The following is a 20,891-nucleotide window of genomic DNA, read 5'->3' as shown; positions in this document are numbered from 1 at the left end:
TGTGTGTGTTTGTGTGTGATATGATGTGCGTGTGTGTTCACGAGACAGTGTCAAGGAGGAAAACTCTGCAGATAGAGGGTACGAGCTCACAGCTGAAGGGAGAAAAAAATATGATGTAGCCATTTTGTGAATTATGAGTAACATATGGCAGTGTTTAATAAACAACCTGTCGGGACGGCTCACGACCCAACACAAACACCTAAGTCCTCTCCTCTTATAACCACAGAGAGCTCCAAGCTCATCATTAAGCTTGGAACCCTGGGTCTGAACCCCGCCCTGTGCAACTAGGTCCTGGACTTCCTGACGGGCCGCCCCCAGGTGGTGAAGGTAGGAAACAACACCTCCACTTCGCTGATCCTCAACACAGGGGCCCCACAAGAGTGCGTGCTCAGCCCCCTCCTGTACTCCCTGTTCACCCATGACTGCGTGGCCAAGCACGCCTCCAACTCAATCATCAAGTTTGCAGACGACACAACAGTAGTAGGCCTGATTACCAAACAATGACGAGACAGCCTACAGGGAGGAGGTGAGGGCCCTGGCGGAGTTGTGCCAGAGAAATAACTTAAATAACCCTTAACGTCAACAAAACGAAGGAGCTGATCGTGGACTTCAGGAAACAGCAGAGGGAGCATGCCCCTATCCACATCGATGGGACCGCAGTGGAGAAGGTGAAAAGCTTCAAGTTCCTCTGCATACACATCACTGACAATCTGAAATGGTCCACCCACAGAGACAGTGTGGTGAAGAAGGTGCAACAGCGCCTCTTCAACCTCAAGAGGCTGAAGAAATTTGGCTTGGCCCCTAAGACCCTCACAAACTTTTACAGATGCACAATTGAGAGCATCCTGTCGGGCAGTATCACCCGCAACCGCAGGGCTCTCCAGAGGGTGGTGCGGTCTGCCCAACGCATCACCGGGGGCACACTGCCTGCCCTCCAGGACACCTACAGCACCCGATGTCACAGGAAGGGCAAAATGATCATCAAGGACATCAACCACTCGAGCCACGGCCTGTTCACCCCACTGTCATCCAGAAGGCGAGGTCAGTACAGGTGCATCAAAGCTGGGACCGAGAGACTGAAAACAGCTTCTATCTCAAGGCCATCACACTGTTAAATAGCCATCACTAGCCGGCTACCACCCGATTACTCAACCCTGCACCTTAGAGGCTGCTGCCCTATATACATAGACATGGAATCACTGGCCACTTTAATAATGGAACACTAGTCACTTTAATAATGTTTACATACTGCTTTGCTCATCTCATATGTATATACTGTATCCTATTCTACTGTATTTTAGTCAAAGCCACACCGACATTGCTTGTCCTAATATTTATATATTTCTTAATTCCATTATTTTACTTTCAGATTTGTGTGTATTACTGTGAATTGTTAGATACTACTGCACTGTTGGAGCTAGGAACACTACACCCGCAATAACGTCTGCTAAATATGTGTATATGACCAATAAAATTTGATTTGATTTGAGGAGTTCAAGTAAGTACTAACAGGACCTCTGGATGAGGTTATGTGTTGACATAACCTGTTGTACTATGAGAAGGTTACATAGCCACATAGGTGATGCATTATGGATCTGCTACCAAATGCTGTTCTCTTGTCCCTGATACTATTAATAGGCTGTTTAATCCCAACATCCCTGTAACTGCTGAGTCAGATAGGTAGGCAGGTGTGTGTGTGTGTGTGTGTGCACATGCTTGTGTCTGTGTGTGTGTGTTCACTTCCCATTCACCTGCACTTCTCACCTTACTGTACAGCTTGGAATGTTGATGTAGGTGCACATGTGTGTTTGGGTCTTTGTTATCACCATGGGAACCTGTCCAAATGAGTCCCTGACTGTCACCAGCGCTGGCTAGAATGACAAGCTTGATGACAAGAGACAGGTCGCCATGGTGAAACGTCACCATCCTGTCAACACAGCACACAGGGGTGCACACACACTGCTAAATACCACTGGAGTTATTCCTCTGCAGATACAGTAGGAGGTGGGAGATGTAGAATCTACTACAGGGATTTATAATTAAATTAAAACCAATACCATGATATTGGGAATTCTTCCCATCAACACTGTAAGACTCCGAGCAGTCATCGGATTTGCATAAATTTACAATAAAACAAAGTTATAACCACATCTGATGATACAGTACATGCTGATATATCGGCAAGAGAACCGGAATACATTAGCGCGTGGAATTTAAAAAAGGATGCCTTCTTCACTGTTTGAAGCTCCCACTGGTGCCCTTTGATAAAGAGCATTGCTCGGAGCATCAACCAGCGAACAGGCACATTCATTAATCATTGATTAATGACATTTACATCTCATTATTGAATTAGCAGAGGGAAACAGAGGGACTCGCAAACCCAGTGCCTCTGTGCACCTGTAGGCAAGAGGTCCAGTGTGCTATTTCAGTCTTCTGCACCAGAGGAGAGAAGGGGAGGGAAGAGAAGTAGTCTAGCCTGGTCTTAGATCTGTTTGTGCTCTTGCCAATTCCATTGCTCATTGTCAATGAGTGACAAGGAGTTGACATGATAGCACAAACAGATCTGGAACCAGGCTACTTCTCTTAGACTGACACTCTAGTTAGAAGAGAATAGAGAACTGAGTAGAATTGACTAACTGTATTTCATTCAAAGGAAATTCTGCACAGTCTTGGATAGTCAACACATATGCTCTTGGCAGATAAATACCAGACACATTAAAATACATAAAACACATTAAAAAAGAATATAGTCACACATTAAAAGACAGTCCAGACACCCTGAAACAAGTGTAGGTAATGATCACTTTATTGATAGTCATTGATAGTTAATTTCACCAGGTCTGCAAAGGTACACGTCTGTAGTAGGCTGTGCAAACATGCTAAAACAGCACAAAACCACTCCCACTCCCCCAATCAACAAATGTATACACTACCAGTCAAAAATTTGGACACACCTACTCATTCAAGGGTTTTTCTTTATTTTTACTATTTTTTAAATTGTAGAATAATAGTGAAGACTTCAAAACTATGAAATAACACATATGGAATCATGTAGTATCCAAAAAAGTGTTAAACAAATACAAATATATTTTATATTTGAGATTCTTCAAATATCCACCCTTTGCCTTGATGACAGCTTTGCACACTCTTGGCATTCTCTCAACTAGCTTCATGAAGTAGTCACCTGGAAGGCATTTCAATTAACAGGTGTGCCTTCTTAAAAGTTAATTTGTGGAATTTATTTCCTTCTTAATGTGTTTGAGCCAATCAGTTGTGTTGGGACAAGGTATACAGAAGATAGCCTTATTTGGTAAAAGACCAAGTCCATATTATGGCAAGAAAAGCTCAAATAAGCAAAGAGAAACGACAGTCCATCATTACTTTAAGACATGAAGGTCAGTCAATCCGGAAAATGTCAAGAACTTTGAACGTTTCTTCAAGTGCAGTTGCAAAAACCTTCAAGCGCTATGATGAAACTGGCTCACATGAGGACCACCACAGGAATGGAAGACCCAGAGTTACCTCTGCTGCAGAAGATAAGTTAATTAGAGTTACCAGCCTCAGAAATTGCAGCCCAAATAAATGCTTCACAGAGTTCAAGTAACAGACACATCTCATCAACTGTTCAGAGGAGACTGCGTGAATCAGGCCTTCATGGTCGAATTGCTGCAAAGAAACCACTACTAAAGGACACCAATAATAATAAGAGACTTGCTTGGGCCAAGAAACATGAGCAAATGACATTAGACCGGTGGAAATTTGTCCTTAGGTCTGGATTCCAAATTGGAGATTTCTGGTTCCAACCGCCTTGTCTTTGAGAGACGCGGTGTGGGTGAACAGATGATCTCCGCATGTGTAGTTGCCACCGTAAAGCATGGAGGAGGAGGTGTTATGGTGGGGGTGCTTTGCTGGTGACACTGTCTGTGATGTATTTAGAATTCAAGGCACACTTAACCAGCATGGCTACCACAGCATTCTGCAGCGATATGCCATCCCATCTGGTTTGGGCTTAGTGGGACTATCATTTGTTTTCAACAGGACAATGACCCAACACACCTCAAGGCTGTGTAAGGGCTATTTTACCAAGAAGGAGAGTGATGGAGTGCTGCATCAGATGACCTGGCCTCCACAATCCCCCGACCTCAACCCAACTGAGATGGTTTGGGATGAGTCGGACGGCAGAGTGAAGGAAAAGCAGCCAACAAGTGCTCAGCATACATTTGAAGTCGGATGTTTACATACACCTTAGCCAAATACATTTAAACTCAGTTTTTCCCAATTCCTGACATTTAATCCTAGTAAGAATTCCCTGTTTTAGGTCAGTTCGGATCACCACTTTATTTTAAGAATGTGAAATGTCAGAATAATAGTAGAGAGAATGATTTATTTCAGCTTTTAATTTATTTCATCACCTTCCCAGTGGGTCAGAAGTTTACATACACTCAATTAGTATTTGGTAGCATTGCCTTTAAATTGTTTAACTTGGGTCAAACATTTCGTGTAACCTTCCACAAGCTTCCCACAATAGGTTGGGTGAATGTTGGCCCATTCCTCCTGACAGAGCTGATGTAACTGAATCAGGTTTGTAGGCCTCTTTGCTCGCACACACTTTTTCAGTTCTGCCCACACATTTTCTATAGGATTGAGGTCAGGGCTTTGTGATGGCCACTCCAATACCTTGACTTTGTTGTCCGTAAGCCATTTTGCCACAACTTTGGAAGTATGCTTGGGGTCATTGTCCATTTGGAAGACCCATTTGCGACCAAGCTTTAACTTCCTGACTGATGTCTTGAAATGTTGCTTCAATATATCCACATAATTTTCCTTCCTCATGATGCCATCTATTTTGTGAAGTGCACCAGTCCCTCCTGCAGCAAAGCACCCCCACAGCATGATGCTGCCACCCCCGTGCTTCACGGTTGGGATGGTGTTCTTCGGCTTGCAAGCATCCCCCTTTTTCCTCCAAACATAAAGATTGTCATTATGGCCAAACAGTTCTATTTCTGTTTCATCAGACCAGAGGACATTTCTCCAAAAAGTATGATCTTTGTCCCCATGTGCAGTTGCAAACCGTAGTCTGGCTTTTTTATGGCGGTTTTGGAGCAGTGGCTTCTTCCTTGCTGAGCGGCCATTCAGGTTATGTCGATATAGGACTCGTTTTACTGTGGATATAGATACTTTTGTACCTGTTTCCTCCAGCATCTTCACAAGGTCCTTTGCTGTTATTCTGGGATTGATGTGCACTTTTCGCACCAAAATACGTTCATCTCTAGGAGACAGAACGCGTCTCCTTCCTGAGCAGTATGACGGCTGCGTGGTCCCATGGTGTTTATACTTGCATACTATTGTTTGTACAGATGAACGTGGTACCTTCAGGCGTTTGGAAATTGCTCCCAAGGATGAACCAGACTTGTGGAGGTCTACAAAATGTTTTCTGAGGTCTTGGCTGATTTCTTTTGATTTTCCCATGATGTCAAGTAAAGAGGCACTGAGTTTGAAGGTAGGCCTTGAAATACATCCACAGGTACACCTCCAATTGACTCAAATGATGTCAATTGGCCTATCAGAAGCTTCTAAAGCCATGACCTCATTTTCTGGAACTTTCCAAGCTGTTTAAAGGCACAGTCAACTTAATAAACTTCTGACCCACTGGATTTGTGATACAGTGAATTATAAGTGAAATCATCTGTCTCTAAACAATTGTTTGAAAATTACTTGTGTCATGCACAAAGTAGATGTCCTAACCGACTTGCCAAAACTATAGTTTGTTAACAAGAAATGTGTGGAGTGCTTGAAAAACAAGTTTTAATGACTCCAACCTAAGTGTATGTAAACTTCTGACTTCAACTGTATGTGGGAACTCCTTCAAGACTGTTGGTAATGCATTCCATGTGAAGCTGGTTGAGAGAATGCCAAGAGTGTGCAAAGCTGTCATCAAGGCAAGGGGTGGCTATTTGAAGAATTTCAAATATATAAATATATTTTGATTTGTTTAACACTTTTTTGCTTACTACATGATTCCATATGTGTTATTTCATAGTTTTGTTGCCTTCACTATTATTCTACAATATATAAAATAGTAAAAATAAAGAAAAACCCTGGAATGAGTAGGTGTGTCCAAGCTTTTGACTGGTACTGTATAATCATAGTCATATACAGTATTCCAAATACATATACAGATAATCGTTTTGTTTTATATATTTAGAAAAATATAAAGTCCAAGCTTTAAAACTGACTGACAAAAAAACAACAATTCACAACAAGAAGTCCCAGATGTAGTATATGATGTCTACATATGCTTAAGTGTGTGTGTTTGTGTGTGATATGAGGTGCGTGTGTGTTCACGAGACAGTGTCAGGGAGGAAAACTCTGCAGATAGAGGGTACGAGCTCACAGCTGAAGGGAGAAAAAAATATGATGTAGCCATTTTGTGAATTATGAGTAACATATGGCAGTGTTTAATAAACAACATGTCGGGGCAGCTCACGACCCAACACAAATACTCCTCCGCCCCCAGCTACTCAGAGGAACCGAGGAGCTCTAACGGGGTTGCACTCAAGATCTGACGTCAAATGTTTTGCTAACAGTGTGAGACTGGTGCGTGTGTTGTACTGTAGGTGTAATGGGAGCGATAATTTATTACAGACTACAACTTCTACAGTAATCCACCTAATTTCCTCTCATCTACAGCCATTTGTCTCTTGCTGAATGAGTTTGTCATATTGTATTAGCTCGACTTCCTGTGTCGGTTATTTATCAGCCATGTAAGCCTACTGTATATCCTTGATCTTGTAACTTTACTGCTGGCCTCCAAAGCAACAACAAAGGAGAAGGCAGTAGAATATGAGTAGACTTATATTATTAGCCAAGTAGCCATGGTAGCAAAGCAGATAGAGGGACGTTTTCTCTCAGCATTTGGCCAGAGGAAAGAAAGGATGAGAGAGTAGGGGAGATATTTGATGAATGACCAGAAGAGGAAGAGCGGAGCCCCATTACTTCCTCATTAATGGTAAATGACAAAGCCGAGAGGGACCAGAGCGCAGGAGTTATCGTACACCATCAGAGACACAGAGGAGATAGACATTCAAAATCCATTTGTAGTGAATTCAGGGAAAAGTCGGCAGTAGGGCTCCAACTTGTGACATTGTATTGTACATTTTAGTCATTTAGCAGACACTCTTATCCAGAGCGACTTACAGTTAGTGAGTGCATACATTTTTCATACTGGCCCCCGGTGGGAAACGAACCCACAACCCTGGCGTTGCAAGCGCCATGCTCTACCAATTGAGCTACAGGGGACTACAACCCAACATGGTTTAAACAGGACCAAAGTATCTAGACCTCTTGGTAGGGTTGTAGAGTGTTTAGTATATCAGATATGGTCGATATGAATATTTTTTCTTATCCTGGTGGTTCAGAGGTTAAGTACCTGATGCTACTTCAAAGGGTCCGTTGTATTTCCAGTGACCTCCGGAGTCAGTTTCTTAAACCCTTAATGGGGAGTTTAATGAGGAAATGTAAACCAAGTAAATGCTCCGTAGATATTAGCATATGGGTGGTCCAAGTCAGCAGAGTGGTGTATGTGTGTGGGGTGTGTGTGTGTGTGTGTGTGTGTGTGTGTGTGTGTGTGTGTGTGTGTGTGTGTGTGTGTGTGTGTGTGTGTGTGTGTGTGTGTGTGTGTGTGTGTGTGTGTGTGTGTGTGTGTGTGTGTGTGTGTGTGTGTGTGTGTGTGTGCTTGTGCGTGCATGCTTATAAAGAGGAGATGGTACCCTAACAGTGGTCTGTCAGCCTGTGGCTCTATCCCATCACTTTGAAACTGTTTGTAAATTAAAATTACCAATTGCCGTATGGACAGGGTGTTAGCAGATGGGTGTGTTTATATAGTGCATGAGATGGGCATGGAAAGAGACAGGGTGTTTTTGGGAATCCAAAGTGGCATACTTTCAGTGAGCAACAAAACTCCCTGAAATGGAGCCCTTAGTCCCCTTGAAAACATTGAAGATTTACAATACTACAATGAGTGTTGAATGAGGGCATAAGAGAATACACACGCTCACTCACTGTACACTATACAGACAACACCTCAGGGGCTATACAGACAACACCTCAGGGGCTATACAGACAACACATCAGGGGCTATACAGACAACACCTCAGGGGCTATACAGACAACACCTCAGGGGCTATACAGACAACACCTCAGGGGCTATACAGACAACACCTCAGGGGCTATACAGACAACACCTCAGGGGCTATACAGACAACACCTCAGGGGCTATACGGACAACACCTCAGGGGCTATACAGACAACACCTCAGGGGCAATACAGTAAAGTACACACAATGAGTCAGTGGGGAGAGGGGAAAGATTCCCCCAAAAGTTGAACACAACAAGATATTCTATGAACAGTCTCAGCCCTAAAAATCACCTTTCAACATCCCTGTTCCCTTCATTTTTCTTGGACAGGGGCGTTACAGAGACCGAACTTCCCCTTCAGGATCCGTACAAACCATTAAAGCCCTGCACTCCCCTGCTATCGCCCCTCACACTGCCGAGCTGGAGAGCTGCACCCAGCCGACCTCTGTGTAGGCGCCCGTCACATGCCAGTACACCGCCCCCATCAGTTTGGTCCACACCATTTGCACCTCTGCCGTGAAGCATTCTGGGAAGTCCTCCGACAACACCTCCAGTATTACACCACACAGGATCTGAGAGACGGAGAAAGGGAGGGAATGAGATAAACAATGAGGAGAAAGGTGAGAGGAAGAGGAGGGCAAGATGTAAAGAAAAAGAACAATTGGTAGATGAAGAAAGAGAGAGGAGTAAAAATGGAGGAGAGCACCCTCATCTAACAAAAGCACCCTCAAAGCCTTTCCAGTTGGCCTCAACTTCAAACAGAGCAACGCAACTTCAGTCCTCTCCCCTCAAAACCTTTCAGAGGGACATTAGGGACCACTGACACAGACAAGCCACCCCCTCACCTTAAAGTACATGGGCTCCACCTTGTGTTTGACAGCATGAGCCTTGCCCACCAGAGCCAGAACAGAGGACACTTTCTCTGGGTCGTGGAGGTTCTCCACCACCGTGTTGATGGCGCCCATCACCCGGCGGGCATGGTGCCTCAGCTGGACACTGCGCTCCATCTCCTCTGGGTCATCCATGTCCTGAAACTGGCTGAAGTACTGCTTGGCCGATGGGAAGTTCACAAAGAACCTGGAGGACAGAAGAGCAATAACATTCTTACTCTAACGTGATTTTCCTGGAACTTCCGGTGACAAGGTTTATCTATGGCTCTGGGTAGAAGTTAGTGTACTCATAATATCATAATACACACAGAACGACCATGCAATCAAACAACATCAGGGGAAGTCCAAGAAACTGGGGGGAAAAAGAGTCAGAGTTAGTTAGTATAGAGCCATGATGGTACAAGCACAGCTTATGTGGATATCATCCAAGCTGGTTTCAAATGTTCCAGGACAATGATATTCTAATTAGACAATAACACTCTTATACGAATGTCCTCATAATCCACACAGAGCAACACAGAATATATCAAAATGCCTACAGGCAATCAAATGATGTCAGTGTAAAAATGAGGGACGAATAATATGTCAGTTAATACCCTCGGCAAAAGTCTCTGAAATTACTGAAGTTACTGAAATCGGTACTAGTGGGGAATATGTACGCTTCATAACATTTGACCAACGCATTCAAGCATGAAGATTTCTGAATCTACTCATTGAATGGATGCCCTGTGGCCATAAAGTCACATGCGTTAAAAAAAAACATTCTGGAGACATTATTGCTCGTTGTAATGTGTGACCTAGAGTTAATGTTAAGTACCCAAAGTTTTCAAAATGCACAATATGCCTCGAGTTGTAATCATCCTCTTAACATAGCCTCATCTGCACCTAGGTGATTGGGCTTACTTATCACTTGTCACGACTTGGGTTTACGACTCAAGTGTTTACGTTCTGCGAGTGGAGTGTGCTGCTCAATTCTCATGATTCCTCGTGTCTACTTGGAGCTTTGGAGAATCCGCTCAGGGTGCCGCCAACACGGCAACGCGGGGTGATTGGCAGACGGGAATGGTAAAGTGGTGCTGATGAGGCGAGGAGCGTTAAGATCGTTACGTTTCTTTCAGTGTAATTAGAGGCAGGTGCTGCTGGGTACCGGAGGAGCGAGACGGGTGGCAGTCGATGTTCCTCTCGGAGCATTTCACCCGCGGTGACTGTGTGTAGGAGGTTTCCTCTGCCTAAATGCTTCAGCCACATAACAATACCTGCCATACACAGCAATGAAGGATACAAAAAAACTCAATGTCCTGTGACTGCTTTGTCATCCACAAAAGTGACAGTAGATACCAGCCTCCATGCCAGTCTTGCATGTCCTAAAGTGCTTTTGTCAAGTCCTTCCCTCCCTAGTCACAGATACTGTATATCCTGCAGCACTAAACACTTTTCCTGAATGGAAAAGAATGGAACTTCAAAAGGAAGAGCACCTCTCTGAGGATTACTGGACTTCACACAGAGGGTACTATGACTGATGTGTGTGCTGTCTATGGACTAGTTTGAACTGCAAGTTATTTTAGAGCCATACAGTAAAGCCCATTCTCCAACCACCCAATGAGATGTAAGCTGAGAGAATGGGAATCGCCCGGCTTTGTTTTGATTGAGGTCTACAGTTTGTACGTCACCACCACCGAGACTGACCACATCAGGGCACCTCAAGACCACATCAGGGCACCTGTGTATTTTTGCAGATAAGACTATAATGAAGTTTCCACAAGGTTACAAGGAGATGTATGGGGGATATTATTTGCTTTTTGAATCTGTCCTCACCTTTTCTGGTGAAAGCACAGCAAACAAATATGTAAACAAATGAATAATTGAAACACACACACACACACACACACATACACTCGTCTTGTTTCACCCCTGACCCAATTTGACTTGTGTAAGTGCTTTACACCAGTGCGGCTGACTGGGTACGAGGGTTTAGTTATTCAGCGTTGGTTAGGTTTGGCCCCTGGCAGCAGTGCTACACTACACTACACCGCATCCCCGCAGATCCTGTGACATGCTATGCTACGCTACGCTACAGAGGCGCCTGCTTGCCCGTAGCTGTCCCCAAGCCAAGCTCTCCCAGCTGTCGCTGCTTCACGCTGTCTTTAAAACAACAAGGGACACTAGCTTGTTGTTCCTTGCAGATAAACATGAAAGTCCCTTAGAGCTTTGTGAGGAAAGGACTTTTTCTCTTAGAAGTCAGAAATGAAGGACTTTTTGCGTATACCTCGCCAATCCCCTTTAGGGCCCCCTTCATAGGTACAAGCGTATTGCGCAATATACTGTTAAATATACAAACAGTGTATATCCACTTTTATATCTGCATGTATATTTCTTCATCTCGTATCTATATAATGCAAGACAGTTAAAACATTTGCCCTGAAACCCTAACACAACCAGAACCAGAGAGTGACAGAGTGGAGTGTCTGGAGTGTCAAAGATGCTCTCACACTGAATTCCCCCAACCTGTCGCTGCATTTAAATGAAGTCATCAAAGCAGCACCGTTAGTGGTTTCTTAGTCACATTCTAATTAGTCTTGAAGGGTTCTTTTCGGAAGGCAACACACTTTCGAGTACTGAGAAAAACGACCTTGACTAACTTGTGCGAGCATTAGACACAGCACAGAGGGATAGTTTATCTTTATGGTCGTTCAAATCAAATCAAGTCTCAACTCCTCAGTCCTCAAGATGGACCACTTTGGAGAACTCCATATCCATCATGCTAGTATCAGTAGCATCCAGTCACAGCCTAATACTATTGCTCAATGTTTGGCAATTTAATTGAGCTGCCAGTACTCGAGATGGCCGGAGGTGGTCTCCTCATTGGTGAAATTGCATTTGTGCGCATTGATAATGACATTAGCCCAGGCTATTGTCACTGTGTATTCTTTCAGACAATCCAAGCAGAAGGATATAAATGCAAATAGCTAAGCATTCACATGGCGAACCATAGAAGTCAACCGAACCGTGGAAGGCTTTGACCCAGTATCCATCCACTCTTCAATGTGCTTTCAGGATAGCTATTAGACTATTATCCATCCACACAGATGACCTGCTTACTCGGGCCATCTGCTTGTTAATAGGAGCAGGCCAATTAGTGGGTTCAGTGATGTCTCCCCTTCCCTGAATCAGAGGGATGTTAGGGAGTGTGACATAGGTTCAGATGAGAGGCTTTGCACTGAGGAGGATCATCAGACCCAGCAGAGCATTCAAGCCTGGGTATGTCAAGAGAGCCTGTGATGTTGTTGTCAAGGGACAGAAAGAAAGAAAGAAAGAAAGAAAGAAAGAAAGAAAGAAAGAAAGAAAGAAAGAAAGAAAGAAAGAAAGAAAGAAAGAAAGAAAGAAAGAAAGAAAGAAAGAAAGAAAGAAAGAAAGAAAGAAAGAAAGAAAGAAAGAAAGAAAGAAAGAAAGAGAATGGGAGGGAGACGGATAGTGAGAAAGAAAGTGAGGGAGAGAGGAACAGATATGGAGAATGAGAGAGAGACGGGAGGGAGCGTCGAGAGAGGCAGTGAAGTGCCAAAGGTTGTTGCTGTTACCCACAGATAAGAACGCAACACACATGCACGTATGTACGCACTCTCACACACACTCACACACACACACACACACACACACACACACACACACACACACACACACACACACACAGACAACTCTACACACTCTCTGCCCTCAGAGCTCTCCCTAAGGGACTATCTTGTCGCGCCGACCCAAAATCAGAGCACATCACTGCCTTAGCAACGCCACACTGTCCGTTTTAATGAGCCCTCTTGGCATTCCATGTGGAACACTGAGACAACACTGAGACAAAAGTCAAATGCATCCCAGCTAAGTCAGACAGCGACTATTTCTTCAGATGCATAGCCTCAGTATGAAGACCAACAAACAAACATAAACAAAGTGACAGACACCTTGTAATATTTGAATTCCAATAAATAAAGCAAAAAAAGCCATCAGCAAGGTGCCACAGAAAGATACCTGCTAAACTGGTGGATTAGGTTCCATTTTAAAGTGAAGATGTTCCATTAATTTGAAAGCTGTGACAGGTAAAATATGTAAAATAAGTGTTGCCAATTTTTTTGTTTTATTTTTCATCAACTGAACAGCTAGAACAGGAATGTCTGCCTCAGACAGGTGAACATTTAAGCAGAAAAATGTGCTGTCCCTCAATTAAAGCGTCTTACAAAAATAGTCTGTAGAACGAAGAGGGCTTCTGAGAAATTGCTTTTTAATGAGGACAGAAGTGAGTGAATTAGAGCAGAATTGTCTACGTGTGTGTGTGTTCTGTTCAGTGTGGACTCAATCTCCCTGCCTTTTCCAGAGCCTGCTGTGGGATTTCATAGAAATGCATGAGCCCCCTCCAATCTGCACGAATCTATGGAAAACACACATCCAGCAGTGCTCAGGTGCAGTAAACATCAGTGGAAATCACCCTCCACTCAGGACTTTTTTGCCCAAACTTTCCTATGCCTGATAAGATGATGTACATGAGAATGTAATTTTAAAATTGCACTCCACTAAAATTGTAGACCCCCCCCCACCCCAATGCCCTCCGGCCCCACCTGCTACACAAACCTTATGAGGACCCCCTGGTACTCCATGTACCTTATGGGGACCACCAGCCGCAACACTATGAGGACTCTAAGCCCCACGTACTTAATGAGGACCATCAGCCCTATATGTGCCTTATGAGGACTTCCAGCCCCACCACAATGGCGACCAACAGCCCCACCACTATGGAGACCAACAGCCCCACTACTATGAGGACCCCCCCACCTGACCACATACCTTATGAGGACCGACACCCCCACGTCCTCGCAGTTCTCGTAGACGGGTCCCCAGGTGTTCTGGATGATCTCCCGCTCGGCATCCGTCAGCGGCTCGGCCCGCTCTGGCCGCTCCCCACGCTCCATCGTCTCTCCTCCTACGTCTCTCGGCGACTCCATCCGAGACGACCTTCGCCGCAGCAGCTCGGAGGCTCCCGCCAGCAGCGAGCGGGGGAGGTAGGGAGCGAGGGAGGGGGGGAGGGAGAGGGAGAGCTGTGAACCCACGGCGACGGAGACGAAGGGATGGAGGAGACAGACGGAGCAGCCTTGTATGCAACCCACCCACCCCCCACCCAAACCACCCCTCTCTCCCTTCGCTCTCCTCTCCTCCAAAACTTGTCCTCCACTGTTAATCCCACTTCTTTTTTTTACTCCCCTCACTCTTTCTCTCTTTCTCCGTTTCTTTGTTTCTTTCCTTCTCTGGTACAGGAGCTGTCTTCTCTCTGAACTTCTGTGTTTGTGAGGACCTGATGGAATGACGGAGGGAGTGGGAGAGAGGGGTGGAGAGAAACGAGAAGGGGTGGAATAGAGAGCATCTAGGATCTCTGTATTGTCCATCCACCTCCCTCTCACACTCTCTCCTCTCTCTCCCTCCTTCCCCCTCTCTTTCTCTCTCTCTCTTTCTCGCTTTCATTTTGTCTACCTAATGTGCGCACACACGCAAACACAAGCACACACTCCTCACAGCTGTTTTTATAGAGCGATGCCGCTGTCTCCATTCCTGGGAGGGCACAGACAACCAGGCAGACAAACAAGTGTGAGGAGAGTGTGTGTGTGTGTGTGTGTGTGTGTGTGTGTGTGTGTGTGTGTGTGTGTGTGCGTGTGTGTGTGCGGTGGGGTTCTGTGTCATCTCATGAGAGAGCCTGTATAAACTGTGACAGATAAAACTATAGGAAGCCTCTGTCTCTCCACAGACTCTCACAGGACATTTTTTCTGACAGTTTGACAGGTAAAGGAAATAGAAGAGAGAGAGTAAAAAAGAAAGGTTACCATTTGCGTTCAGGCTATTGAGAAAGTTATGACATAAATAATGGAGGTCAAGAAATAAGGGTAAAACGTCAATTACATTATCTGTCGAGTATTTCTCACTGTATCACTCATTCAATTGTTTTGGATGTATGATTCATAAAAAATCTTGATGAAACCATTCAAAAGTAAATTCAACTAAAGTCTTGGATCGTCTGGTTTGAAATTACACTTGGATTTGTGCAATGCAGACAGACAAACACAAGAAGATTGAAGAAACCTGCTACTGAAGGGGTCAATATGAATTGAAGATATTGAAAATGCCACATTTGACATTCGCTCGGTGGTCGCCACAGCCAGAGGAGACGGTTAATAAACTGCTGGCTAGACAAAAGGGGTGAAAAGAGAAAAGGAGGCTACGGTGACAGTTTTATTGTGCCATGGAGGCTATTGAAAAAGCCTGCCTGCCGTTGAGATAGAGCTGTCACAGCATTTGAAAGATGACAGATTTCTGCACAAAGCCAAGTGTGGCACCCGTCAACACTAAACTGAATTGCACACTGTCTGACAGACGTTCCACGTGTCACTTAGGCTGCGTTTACACAGTCAGACCAATTCTGATCTTTTGCCCAATTATTATTATTAAAGCTCTGATCTGATTGGCCATAAAGATCAGAATTAGGCTGCCTTAGGGTGAGCAGCCTTAGGGTGAGCAAACACTAAGTCTGTGACATAGGGCTTTGTCAAAACCTATATGGACATAATTAAATAACCACACGCTCATATACATACAGAATACACTGTTCATAGTATAGTATGAGAATAAAGAATTTCTACTGTGGGAATATAAAGTTATTGGCCACTAACATCTACTGTAACACAAAGCATATTGCCAATTGGCAAAGGTTTGTTCAAAATCTCACTAGAATATGAAGACCGAGTCCCAGACTACTCGTACATGTACAAAGCATTTGTACTGTGTAAATGTAGCTTGGGCCAAGTTAGCATTTATGATGCTAGTGTATGATAATATTCATATTATCGCCTCTCCATCTCAGCCCTAGTAAGTAAGCAACATGTACACTGAGTGTACAAAACATTAGGAACATAGACTGACCAAGTGAATGCTATGATCCCTTATTGATGTCACCTGTTAAATCCACTTAATTCAGTGTAGAGCAGGGGTCTCCAACCTTTTCTAGCATGAGAGCTACTTTTAAAAAATGAATCATGTCGGAGCTACACATTTTTTTTGCTACTCATTCTTCTCCTCTCTGCAACTCTTCCCAGAATCCTTTCTGTCAATATACCTGGTAGAATAATGGTTAATAAACAACTATAAGGGGGGCCCTATAAAATGTGTGATTTATTTTTTAAATGATGTTTTATATTTTCCCAAATGATGTTCTCAGTTTTATTTTTCTTGGATTTAGATTTTGTTTTGTTTTTCACTCTTAAAATTACAATTGTTTATAGAGAAACAACGAAATTGGATGTTCTGAGTCCATGTTAATGCTTAAATCACATCAGAAGAACACATTTTGTGAGGAATGTGCCATCTAATGTGCTGGTCTAGCAACAGTTCTGTACTGCTGCTGCCCATTTCATGGCAAAGTTTGCAAATAACAAATAATAGATACAAATGATATACTTACTCATGATATACTTCTGCCAGGTAAGCCCACTTTGCAGTTAACATTTAATTGAGAAGGTTTTGGGGGAAAGTATTTCTGTCAACCCACAAGATGGTTATCCCATCAACTGGCTACACACAGAGTGATAGACACGTGCACACCATACAGACAGACAGGGACAATATTGTTGGAAATTAATTGCCAGATATTGTGTTAGGTTTGGCTTTTTAAGTCAATAGTGGCTAACCAGGGGTGGGATAATGTCAAGTTGCGTTGATTAAATAGTAGCTGGTAGCTTGCGGTGTCTGATACTTGTGAGATTTGTTTATGACAGTTTGCGGTGGAACACGTGAAAATTGCATGTACTTTCAGAATTGTTTGGCGAGCTACTCATAGGTGGGCTACAGGCTACTGGTAGCTTACGAGCTACTGGTAGCTCACGATCGACCTGTTGGAAACCCCTGGTGTAAATGAAGGGGAGGAGACGGGTTAAAGAAGGATTTTTAAGCCTTGAGACAATTGAGACATGGATTGTGTATGTGTGCCATTCTGGGTGAATGGGCAAGACAAAAGATTGAAGTGCCTTTGAACGGAGTATGGTACCAGTTTGAGTGTGTCAAGAACTGCAGAGCTGCTGGGGTTTTCACGCTCAACAGTTTTACGTGTGTATCAAGAATGGTCCACCACCCAAAGGACATCAAGCCAACTTGACACAACTGTGGCATTGGAGTCAAAATGGGCCAACATCCCTGTCGAATGCTTTCGACACCTTGTAGTCCATGCCCTGACGGATTGAGGCTGTTCTGAGGACAAAAGGGGGTGCAACAATATTCAAATCTAATTATTCAACACATAATTTTAGTAAATAGCTCTTGACCTGGAGGGTGAATTGTGACATTTGAATTGCCACTCACTCTGAAGTGAGTGCATTGTTAGACTGTTTATGGTCAGTAAAAATAAATCAGATGCAGAATAGAGCAATCTTATGTAGGTCAACTATATATTCCAGATTGCCTGTTACCATGCCAAGTCAAAGCCACAAGTGAATATGTTCTGTATTATGGATTGCACAGAGCATCCCTTTTCTCTGTGATGATGGAATTGACTTCACTTGACAGAACATACCAGAAACTTTACGCGCGGTCCTTTGACGCCACCTTGTGGACACTCCGCGGTCCTGCACATTTTTCGGCACGCCAGTTTGCCAGATTTCCCGAGAAGTTGAGTTACACGTCAGAATGGAACCTGTACTGGTGAGTGGACGTGTACAGTGACCTCAACATTTTGTGTGTGTCAGCTGATCCCGGATATATGCAGCTATGGAACGTGTGGTGGAGATGGCAAATAACGGTGGTGAGCACGACATAAACTGCTACGTCTGACATTACATATTTTATTGTTCATAAATCCATAACCAGCATGTGCCATTTTTTCTTTTGATATGCGGCTCTGTGATTTTCCTGTGCTCGCGCTGGCCCATAATAAACAATGCAACATTTATACTTTCATCTTCCATCTGCTTTGCCTCTGCATGGGTAGACGTGCTGTGCTGCTTGCACTTGTGCCTGGAATGGCAAAGCGTTTTAGCAACTAGCCTACGTCACCAGGCAAATAGGGGGCTTCGGCTTTTGCTTTGACAGTGAAAGTGATAATATCGGCTTTGCTTTGTATGACAGCTGAACCCCAATCGACAACAAATAGCCTACAGGCCGTTCACAGTTAAATTACATTCATGATTGAACGTTTTGCCAGGGTTGTAATCATTAGCCGATTCTGTTGCAAATCGTTTCGCCCTGTTGCAAAACCGTTTACTCCAAACGGAAAACGCAAACGAGAGTTTCTATTAGACAAATTCAAGTAGGGTCCCTCCCGTTTTCTTTACGCTTCCTTCTTAAAAGGAAACGGTTTCCAAAAATAATACACCCCAGGTATGTTTCCCTAACGTTCACCAATGTGAACCCCTTATATTCAGCCCAGTAGTTTATCGTGCAGCTTCATATAAAACATATTGTTGAACTTCATAGCCTATGCATCATCATTGGAAAGACTAGGCGGCCTACCTGTGGAGTTATTTCCTTACCATCTGTATTGTCTATCTAATTTCTGAAGTAGCAATTGAGGAGGAAAAGTCAGTGAGGCTTGAACTATTGTTACAGGATAAGTGCACTAAGTCCCAGACCTCTTGGCAAAGGTCATATCTGAGGATTCTATACCAATAGTCTACGACTTAGATATTGCCTCTCACTTTTTCCCTCCCCCTTCCTCTATCCAGGTTTCTCCCTCGCCGGCCCCTCCACCACTCCCCGCAAGCGACAGGTGCGATTCTCCGCCCGCCACGACATCCTGCTGCTCCGTGAGGTCATTGCTCAGAACCCGTTCTGTTCCAAGGAGTCGGGTCGTATCTGGGCCCGTGTCGGGGAGATCATCACTGCTGCCCTGCAGGACGAGAGCTTTGAGGTGGACGCCCGGCGCTGCAGGGAGAGGACCATGCTGCTGCTGGACTACTACAAGAAGCAGGACTTCCCCAGCCTACGCAGGTTGGTCAAGACTGGCCAGAAGTTGACATAAGACATACAAGTTGACATTAGACACACATACACAGGAGTCTACATAAGGCTTAATAGGAGGAATGTATTAGAAGCTGATACCCAACCTTGTGTGTGTGTGTGTCTGTCTGTGTCTGTTCATGCTTATGCACCTGTATGTGTTCAGGTTTGGGACAGAGAGGCTGTATGCCCAGAAAGAAGACCTACTCCACGAGGTGTTGGAGCTGGAGGCAGAGAAGGGTCTTCTGGCCAGCGGGGAGAGTAAGTACCAGGATGAGGAACTCAGGAAACGAGCCCTGGAAGAGCTGGCTAGTCTACCAGAGCAGGACAAACCCATCATTATCTCCACACAAACAGGACATCCCAAAGGTAAGAAACCCATCCAAGTCTGTTTAGATCTGTGAGGGGAGAAAATAACTTTTAGATCTGTGATCATATCCAAAGGGAGGAAGGAAATAGGACACACACCTGAAGAGAATACTGTTATTATAGCCGTACTGTGACCAAACTAGTGGTTCCCCTGCAATTGTTTAGAATGCCCTGCCCTTGCCCCGCTTAAAACAGTTGTCTCTGTGTGTGTCGATACTCAAGCGACACACACAGTGACATGTTTGCTCCTCTGCAAAAATGTTTGAGTGACTACAGACCAAAGAAATGATAACCAAAAAACGTTGACCTTTTGAGACTTTATCCTCCCCATCTCAACCATGTCCCTCTCTATTCTCTCCCCACCCTGCCCCCTTCAGTCCCCACGACCCCAGAGCCCGAGGAGGAGCAGGAGGACCTGGCAGAGCTCTCGCTAGTCTCGGCGGCGCCCATGGCCAAGCAGCCTTGCCAATGCTGCTGCCAGACCTACTCAGAGATCCTAAGCTTCCTGGAGAAGCGCTCGGAGGCGGAACAACGACTGCGGGAGGAGGAGCTATCGCTGAGGAGGGAGGAGCTAGAGATCCAGAGGAGTAAGATCACCCTGGAGAGAGAGAGGCTGGGGGCGGAGAGGAAGGAGAGGGAGAGGAGGTTTGAGCTGGAGAGCCAGGAAAGACAGGTGATATTGGACCTGCTAAAGGAGAAGGTGCTCAAAGGATGAGAGGGTTGATGGAGGGGGGCAGGTGAGGGGCTGAGGGGCAGAAGGAACCCTAGGTGTATGGTGTGGACATAACATTAAGACGTCGGGAGGGTGGTACTCCCTCTGGATCGCACCCTCTGCCCCTTGTTCTATGCCAATGGCCTTAGTGAAGGAATCTGCTGTGTCACCCATATCCAAGTGTGGAGATCCATGCCTAGCATTGAGCATTGGACGACTAAAACACTGTGACTAAAAATAGGTAGCACATCCATCCTCACACTGTACATACCCACACATTATCTTATTAAACAAACCCTTTGGTGATAGAATTCCAAGCTGTTCATCGAAGGTCATTTTTATAGTGAAAATACAAAAATAGCCAACAATTCTCCCAATGTCAATTAACTCTTTAGTCAATTCTGACTTTGTGTTCATTATTATGAAGCTGTTCCTGCTGAAAATTCAAAGAAAGTACTTACAAAACCTATTAATGATATGGATGGCTGCAAGCAATTTATAAACTTTTTGTCAATTGAGGAAAGAGTGAAGAAAAGTTTAAATAAAGTATGTAGGCTAATTAGATTTCTAGGAAATGTATGACCAAGTTGTGTAACAATGTTTTATTTTATTTGTATTGTATTAAATTATACATGACCTACCGTTCCCCCTGAAATACCACTTTTTAAGCATTTAAAAAAGAATATGTTACCTACATGTTTCTTCTTCATAATATTTTGAACTCATTACTTCAGCGTCTCTTTCCTTCTTTTTACGCCTGCTACGTATAACGTT

At 44.3% G+C, this 20,891-nt stretch overlaps 2 protein-coding genes across 2 annotated transcripts; one reads left to right on the top strand and one right to left on the bottom strand.

Moving 5' to 3' along the window:
• Positions 1-7,676: 7,676 nt before the first annotated feature.
• Positions 7,677-14,345, bottom strand: LOC311131208 (cytoglobin-2-like). The gene is made up of 3 exons (XM_084164060.1): positions 13,853-14,345; positions 8,981-9,212; positions 7,677-8,707 (listed from the first exon to the last, which is right to left on the bottom strand). The coding sequence occupies exons 1-3, from the start codon at positions 14,008-14,010 to the stop codon at positions 8,543-8,545; spliced, it is 555 nt and encodes a 184-aa protein (XP_084020186.1). The 5' UTR covers positions 14,011-14,345; the 3' UTR covers positions 7,677-8,542.
• A 3,464-nt stretch (positions 14,346-17,809) lies between these two features.
• LOC311130352 (uncharacterized protein) lies at positions 17,810-20,761 on the top strand (the record flags this gene model as incomplete). The annotated part of the gene is made up of 4 exons (XM_084163076.1): positions 17,810-17,843; positions 18,763-19,027; positions 19,203-19,405; positions 19,783-20,761. The coding sequence occupies 4 exons, from the start codon at positions 17,810-17,812 to the stop codon at positions 20,118-20,120; spliced, it is 840 nt and encodes a 279-aa protein (XP_084019202.1). The 3' UTR covers positions 20,121-20,761.
• Positions 20,762-20,891: the final 130 nt, after the last annotated feature.

This window comes from Coregonus lavaretus (genome assembly GCF_964263955.1).
Source record: "Coregonus lavaretus genome assembly, chromosome: 6".
Classification (NCBI taxonomy): Eukaryota; Metazoa; Chordata; class Actinopteri; order Salmoniformes; family Salmonidae; genus Coregonus; species Coregonus lavaretus.
This window is presented reverse-complemented; position numbering and strand designations above follow the sequence as displayed.

Bases quoted from the DNA above. Each gene is read 5' to 3' on its own strand.
- LOC311131208 (XM_084164060.1), bottom strand. From the start codon at position 14,010: ATGGAGTCGCCGAGAGACGTAGGAGGAGAGACGATGGAGCGTGGGGAG. The intron at 9,213-13,852 runs GTATGTGGTCAG...TCTGTCCTCCAG, and splicing joins GGGGTGTCGGTCCTCATAAG to GTTCTTTGTGAACTTCCCAT. The intron at 8,708-8,980 runs GTGAGGGGGTGG...TCCGTCTCTCAG, and splicing joins TGGAGCCCATGTACTTTAAG to ATCCTGTGTGGTGTAATACT.